Consider the following 8,288-nt stretch of genomic DNA (forward strand, 5'->3'; position numbering starts at 1 on the left):
TCGATCTAATACTCTGGGATTGACTACCACATTTTCACAACATCTGATCTAATGTCTGGGGGAGAAATAGGGCAACTGGGACAGCGGACAGTGTGATGCAGGACGACAGCAACAGAGGATAACAGGGGCCTTTCTCTTTGACCAACCCTGAGGTGGTCTCACCTTAGAGTTGGAGGGCCTCCTGTTCATGGACAGTTTCAATTACACGGATTGCTGTGGTAAGCGAAAGAGTCAACTACGTCTTGTTGAGGGAGTCACCTCTGAATCTGATTACAACAAGTCTGTAAGACACTGCAGCATCATCTTCGTCTCCGTTCTCCCTGCCACAGCTTCAAGAGTTGACACAGTTCCAGCAAAGCAGTCCTTTAAAAAGGCGAGGCAGCAGAAAACTCCCTAATGGCTTTATGCATTATTCCTCTTCATCTCTCTTTCACTCTCTCTCACTTTCTTTATACTGCATTAGGGGGATAAGGGGACGAGGAAGAAAAGGTCAGGGGTAAAAAACGCAGGCGGAATCAAAATGCTCAGTTGCCTCATTCAGCTGCAACATTTAGAAAAAAAACAAGAAGCTGAAGCTGAAGCTGCAGTGAGCTGTGACTCTTCGATCAGGACAACCTCTTCTCTCTGTTTGCACTGCAGTACTTAGCCTATCACTTTATGATCTGTGCTCTTGCAACATTTTTCCATTCCTGGTCTACGTGATGAGACCATTCCAACTTGTGCTTATCTGAGAGTTATGGGAAATGGCAGTCAAAATGAAGCAGAGGGTGTATCCTTTCTTCAGAGGCTTCTTGGCAGTTGCATGAAGTAATTCAGAGTAGCAACATGGTCAGGCTATAACAGGCCATAACCACAGATTTAAATTACCTGAAAGTGCTATATATAAATTGTATGTTGGGTAGTCTGCTCTATGGGAATTGACTGTATGAAACACTTTATCAACACTTATAGACACACCTTTTGGCTTCCTAAACACTGAATGACAAAAAACAAAAGACTTTGATGTAGCAGGAGAGTGGGGGATTGGAGGAGGCAGAGTAAAAAGCCATTTTCCAATGCAGAAACTTTTCTAGGAACCATTTTTGAGACTCTGGAACATTTGCCACATTTTGGCTAGAGGGTAACTAAATTTAGTTTTGGGCAATAGTTTCTGTCCCCACAAAAGCAAAAGTCCCTGGGCCAGGGGCGTCACTCAGAGTGAAAAGTTTGATATTTACAAACCAGAAGAAGATCCATTCAGTTGTACAACAGTAAATTATAAAGAACTGTGCACGGTGTTATCTTGTTACGTACCAGAAACTCTATCCCAAAAAAGCAACAGCTTTCTGTTATCAGTCTAATTGACCATATCTTCATGGCTCTTCATAGTTGGTGGAAGTGCAAACAGGATTTCCTGACTTAGTTCCTGGGACTATTAGGTGAAAAAAGGACACAAGTTTCCTAGAAGGCCGATGTCCAGACCACTGGGTACACTTCTGAACCATGCCCCCCTCTGTTTCCCATGTAGACTAGTATTTCCACCTAAGAGAATGCTGTCACAATGTCCTCACTGCTTCAAGGGGCCTTTTTGGAGTTGTACCACTTTAATGGGTAATTCTGCTTTTCCATATGATTCCTCTCAGATGGGGGTCACTCAGTATCCTATGGTAGGTAAGTTGATACCTGCTCAGGTGACTCAGATGTGCTTCCTCTCAGAAACCAAACTAAAGTGATGTTGGTATTGCAGGATTAGTGCTCTGTACAATCGGACAGTATGCCTTCAAGAAAATTACTTAAAAAACATGTATCAGCAAATTCTTCGTGTTCTGCCCTGTGATGATTTAATCAGGCTTGTGTAAACTATGCTACAGTACTTGATGCTTTGAAGACAATACACAAATAACCGTCTTCAGTTGGAAGCAAAGTGTCTGTACTGTACTGTATTTTACAGTCATACCCATAACTACTCTTCTTCAAATAAAAGTCAAAACATTGCCCTTGAAAGTCCTTGGCTATCACTGATGGGTCTGCTTACGTAACTACCACATACTCTCCCACAGACTCAACACAAAGCCTGTGTTAGCTGCAAAGAAGGCCTTCTCGGGTTTCTGTTGACACAAACAGCAAAATCAGGCTTCCCAGAGCGTCATCTCATTTTCCCACCATCATAACACCACCACCAAGTCCAGCAACAGTCAGATTTGTTGCAGTGTTAACTGAGACATGGTACAAATGTGTGTGTGGTCAAAGAATGCAAAGCTAAATAATGCAGTCCGGTGACACAAAAGTTTATCTGCGTGAAAATCTAAACAACAGGCAACTTGTGTCATAGGAGCGGAATGAGGAAGTGATGTGTGCCTGCAACATTTCAAATACAAAATCATGCAGGAGCTTTTCCCCAACTCATGTTAACAGTTTTTTTTAATTTCTTTTCTTTTACGTTGCCAGTCTATTGAATATAATTCATCTTGACAAAAAAGTACACAACAATGACATATGAGCTAATTTACCAGCAGGGAATTAAAGCCTAAATGTGGCATTAATAAGTGTCTGCAATGCCTGGTTCAAGTAGAGATAAATAGGTAAATGAGTTATACCTTGCTATGGTTCAATAAAGGGTGAACATCCCTTATCAGGGTGCTGCCACAGCACAGGCACACACAATGTGCTCTCCACAACATGCTGTTAAAGAGTCCCTGCAGCTCATTGTGTTCTGGAAACAGTGACCCCTTATTTACCATCCCAGCCAGTAATTACGACACTACATTCTCACTACCCCCAAGCCCCTGGTCTGTACAAGCAGGGTGAGGGGCTATGGGTGTAATTTCTAAGACAATACCTCACATCAGGCATGGCTATATAGAGGCCATTCTGTGTTTATCAGGCGAACACCAGAAGCTGTATCTCATTCAAACACACACAGACACACACATATATATATATATTCTCGGGTGACAGAATTGGAGAGAAAGGGGACAATTACCATGGTCTCGTGTGGCCTATAAAGAAACAGATCAATGCAAGGGTGATAACATATTGGTGTTCTTAAGAACGGAGATTTACAATAACAAACCATGTGCCAGTAACAGACTGAGGTCATGCACCATACAGATACATCCAAACACAACCCACAGCTAAGATGATTAATTCACCGATCAAGCTGTTTTACTGGAATCACGGGTCTGAACACAGACGGGTATCATTAACAGGACCTGAGCATTCTACCACAGGATAACACTGGATTGTTCATTAGTTGTTTACATTGTTGTAAGTAAAGTGCACCTGTGTGTTGCATAGCTTGGGCCTTAACATATTTGTTCACAAAAGACACAAAAGGTCCAGAATTGACCAGAGAAGCTGAGACAAAAATACTACAGTGTTAACATTCAGATAATGACTGTCCTTTCCTTTATAAACTAAACATCCTGGCATCTAGTGCTGAACCGCCATTAGTTTTCAAACAATTAGTTTATTTTGCTTTTAGCCGATCAACAGAAAATAACATATTTTGACAACAAATTAATAATTTAAGTCTGTTTCCAAGGGGAAATGCCAAACATACTCTGGTTCCACCTTCTAAAATGTGAGAATTTTAGTTTTTCTGTTTTATATCAATGTAAAGTTAATATCTTTATATTGGTACAACAAAACGAGAAATATAAAGATGTCACCTTGAGCTCTAGGAAATTGTAAAGGGCACTTTCTCTCTTTTTTTAGTATTCACATTACGTCCTCCACAGAGCTGGGTCTGTCTGACGTTCCTGCCTGTTATAGGGAAGGTTTTCGTTGCCACCGTACTCTACAGGGGAATTGTTGGGTCTATGTTTATCATAGAGTGTGGTCATTACCTAGTTTGTAAAGTGTCCTGAGATAACTTTTGCTATGATTTGGCACTATAAATAAAATTGAATTGAATTATAGATATTATTACAGTTACTGTTACTTTGGTGGTTGCTTGCATCTCTGGAAGTATGTCTCTGTCCATCTTTTCTGTCTTTCTCTCATTTTCTTTCTCCTCAACCGGTGAAGACATTTGCCCATAGAGATGGGTCTGTCCGACGTTCCTGCCTGATGAAGGGAAGATTTTCGTTGCCACTGTGTACTCAATGGGGAATTGTTTGGTCTATGTAAATCATAAATAAGTAATGAAGTGTGGTCTATACCTGCTTTGAAAGTGTCCTTAGAAAACTTTTGTTATGATTTGGCACTGTAAATAAAATTGAATTTAACATTTCACTACTTATGGCATTACATCAAATTAAGGGTTAACCTAAAAAATAAATTGACAAATGAATCATGACTATATTTGCTGGTTGCAGCTGTATTTGCCACAGTGTTCTCAGGAAAATATATGCTGGACATAATAATTTTAGCTGGATTAAAGGCTTACTAGTTACCAATCCAGCCAACACTTCTTTGAACTTTGCACCTCCCGACAGAGAACAAAACATGTCACTATTTCTATTTATTTGGATGGTTATTTCCCTACAGTGAGCACACACACACACAGCCAACTGTCCATTGCCCTCTCTACATGCATCACAGAAGTGCTGAGAGATAGTGGCTTTCTTCACTGCAGCAAAAGCAATGGACCTCTGATGATGGTGATGGGGATGATATGGCAGGAGTCCAGAGCTGAGGTTAGCATAGTGCCATCCAGACTTGGCAGGTGCCCTCTGCTTGTTGGAAGTGTATACTACTAACAAAGAATACAATAAATGCATCTTTTGTTGAGTTACAGCAATGAGTAACTGCCGGGTGAAGGTCAACTGTCCCAAGACTAGATATATATATATATAGCCTTACAAGGATCCCAGAAAGCAAATAAAAGACTATTTCTAACCAAAACGCACCGATCACACACACACACACAGCTGTCACAGCTAATAAACTTCACAACAGAAGCCAGTGCTGCCATAGCGACTGATACAAAGTAGCAACCTACCGCATCAACTTGCAACGTCAATTTAAATATCCAGGCAATTCATAGTGGTGACAATGCGGGGTTAGTTTAGTCGAAAAAAATGCATATAAAGCAATAGGACGACGATGAAACTTGAAGTTAAGTAAATAAAACAGAAACTCACCGGCATCATTTTAGCTTCGTACCGCATTTAGCTAACCAGCACAGCGTGAATCTCCACTGGCAGTTTCGACGAAAGCTGTTGGGACTGACGATCACTTTAATCCCAGAGCCTTAAACCAGCGATGGGTAAGGCTACTTTCTCCTGCTTGGGGGTCCCGTCCTGCATTCAAAAACACACACAGCACATCGTTATTCCATGAACCCAAATGTCAAAAACATACAATACACTAACGTTAATTATACACCGTGTCGAGGACCTGTTGAAGCAAATAACAAGGCCTTCACGACAAAACTTTCCGTTGTACTAACTTTGAAACGACTCGTCGCGAGCGCGAGGCGAGACTAGAGAAAACCTCACGTTTTGTAAGTAAACAGATAAAACAAATTAATGAATTTATGAGGGCGTTATATGATGTGTTTTTTTTAGGTTTTGCTTACCCGAGGACGCCTAGGTAATCAGCCCGAAACCCCGTTGACTGACAGAGTTGCTCGATAGCTCCCGCAGCCTATCCCAGAGTGACGTATCGGGAGGAAACTCATTCCAGTTTGGAATTTAAGCCCCGCCTCCTTTGGGACAGAAAACACCCCCAACGGCTGGATCTGTCCGGTGTAAACATTATAACCTTTAACGCGGAGCTGTAGGGGACAACAGTCTACTCCAGGGCGACATCATTCAGCCAGACAACAATATTAGTGGCAAATGTAGACTAATACTAAACGCATAAATAGAGACCGACCAGAGTTGAGTCGGGGAAATAAAGTAAGAGGTCTCACTCTGCTCGAATTTGACAAGTTGAAAGACAAAGTTGAAGTAGAGCTTATAGCATGTAGTTAGTGGTGAATAAAGTGTTATACATATATCTACAACAGCTTTTCAAAACTCTTTATTAAAAGCTATATATATATTATAAATAATACACCCACAGGCTTTTCGTGAGGCACAGAATGAAAGAATTGCTTTTACATAAAAAATATATATTTAGTCTGAATTTATATTTACATTTTTTTTGTTGACTGGTTTGACAATTACTTTCTGTCAAGTTCTGTTTTTTATGTCATTACTGGTTGCCAGGGTTGTCTGTTGTTCTCTTTTGTTGGGTGCAGCTACTGTAGGCTGGCACTGGGTGAAATGGAGTTCGCCAATCCTGCAGCTGCTTATTTGTCCCAGCAGCCGAGTGACCGGAGACGGGCAAAAACTAGAGTTAATATAGGCCAAGCAATCACACCATGGACTGAGATAAAGGAGTTCAACAGAATTAAAACACACACCGAAATAGCTACTTTTCTCCTTGATCGGTAAGCTAACTTTCATGTTTACTTAGCTGTTACTGTACCTGTCAGTCAAACTCCTCTGCAATACTTGTTTTATGGTGAGATTTTCTGGAGGGGACGGGTTCAAACAGGCTCAGATAGACCTTGGTCTCCTGTAGGCTACTGGACCGGGTCTGATGAACCTGGCAACCCGACTGCTGGAATTATTTTCTGTTGTTGCGACTGCGATCTTGAGACACTGGATGGCGTTGTCCTGCTCATTCTCCATATTCAACCTTATTATCAACAAAGATACATTTTTTAAATAAATAAATATATACATTTACACAACCTTGATGATAGGCTTACTGGCTTATAGGCAAGGTAGCACAGCTACAATTGAGCTGAAGGACTCAGTGTGCCTTCCAAATGTATGTTAAACATTAACATGTGATGTATAAATATATGGATATGTTAATAATGATCATTGTAATATTTTAGTATTGCATGCACCATAAAAGCTGTGTGTATAGGAGAAATGTTACTTAAGTAAATGTATATATGCATAATAAATGTAGCCTACTTAAAGTATGACATTTTCCCTATTATAGCCTGATATATCGTTATCAGGAGGCGGTGGGAGAGAGGAGGAGGATGGCAAAGAAGTCATCCATGATGGAGAATGAATGACTCCCACCCCCTGCAGGAAATTCTAACAGCACTGGAGAGCCCCTTCGATGACAGAATGCTTCGCTGAAGGAGCTCTCCAGTGCTGTTAGAATTTGTATATTATATTATATATTATATAGTATATTATATCCAAAGTGTGTGAAGGAGCGGTATTGCAGGTCTTTCCTTCCTGCAGCTGTCAGACTGTACAACCAGCACAGCTCCCAGTAGACCACACACACCCAAGCTGACAATAACTGCACTATAATGTTCACCAACTGGGTTCACGTCACAGTGTGTAATACTTAGCTCAGGTGAATTTAAGTTTCAATGTGAAATACTTATATTTTCCTCTGTGCCATGGAGTAAATTTAAAAATATTGTACATATTGTTCCTGTTATTCTTAGATTGTATATTTCCCTGTGTTTATATTGCTCATATTTTTCTATATTTTGCACAATTTATTGTTTTCTTACTGATGCTTCTTTTATGTTTATCCACTTTGCTGCTGCAATAAGGAAATTTCTGTTTTGTGTGACTAATAAAGGAATATCTTATTGTACCTTATTAGACTATTATTATCCATGCATTAATGTAAAAGCAGACTTTTTCTGTTATAGCTGGTAGAGGTAGAGCTCATATTTTACTGGTTTGTTTAGGACTTCAACTAACGTTAATTCTCATTATTAATTAATCTAGTGACTTATTTTCTCCATTAATCGATTGATCGTTGAAAGCACTTTTTTTGCTGGAACCATGAAATGTATTTGCATGAAAGTGACTTCAATTATCAGAAGTTTTCAATCAATTTATGATGTAACAGATTCACATAACAGTTTCATTCATGACTTGTCAAATAAGGGGCATAACTAAGTAAAATAAGTAGAGAGATTCCTTTCTAAAGTGATTTCAGTAGAAGTGATGGTGGATAAAACTAGATAATGTTTTAAGACAAACTTGAAAAAAATGAGATCTGAATATGAATTACAAAGTGGACAACTGCCCCAGGGCTCCAGCGCTTCAGGGGCCCTGGAAGCCCAAGCCTCACTGTGCGCCAACTAGTTTGTGCTCATTTAATATGTTGTTTGGGAATAGATCCTTTTCAGAGAAGACATTTGCATGCAGGCTCACTGTTACACTTGAAAAGAACATGGTTATCAATATAAGCACCTGTGTTTCTACTAGATCACGATAAGTTACCTTGCTATCTTACCGAGCTGGATTGTCTGAGCTGTTTGCAGGGGGGAATATAATGAATGCATCACTTGGAGACTGAATCCTTTTTGTTAGGGAAGACTTTTT

At 40.0% G+C, this 8,288-nt stretch overlaps 1 protein-coding gene across 2 annotated transcripts in view; it reads right to left on the reverse strand.

The window, feature by feature from the left end:
- tp53bp2a (tumor protein p53 binding protein, 2a) overlaps positions 1–5,608 on the reverse strand; it is a 30,801-nt gene extending 25,193 nt beyond the window's left edge. For both annotated transcript variants that reach the window (XM_083923273.1, XM_083923272.1), the window contains exons 1-2: positions 5,504–5,608; positions 5,067–5,225 (exon numbers count right to left, since the gene is read on the reverse strand). In XM_083923273.1, the coding sequence (XP_083779399.1) occupies positions 5,067–5,093 (27 nt within the window). In that variant the 5' untranslated portion in view covers positions 5,094–5,225; positions 5,504–5,608. The remainder of the gene's footprint in view (positions 1–5,066; positions 5,226–5,503) is intronic.
- Between the last annotated feature and the right edge of the window lie 2,680 nt (positions 5,609–8,288).

The sequence above is a fragment of the Echiichthys vipera genome (genome assembly GCF_963691815.1).
Source record: "Echiichthys vipera genome assembly, chromosome: 11".
Classification (NCBI taxonomy): Eukaryota; Metazoa; Chordata; class Actinopteri; order Perciformes; family Trachinidae; genus Echiichthys; species Echiichthys vipera.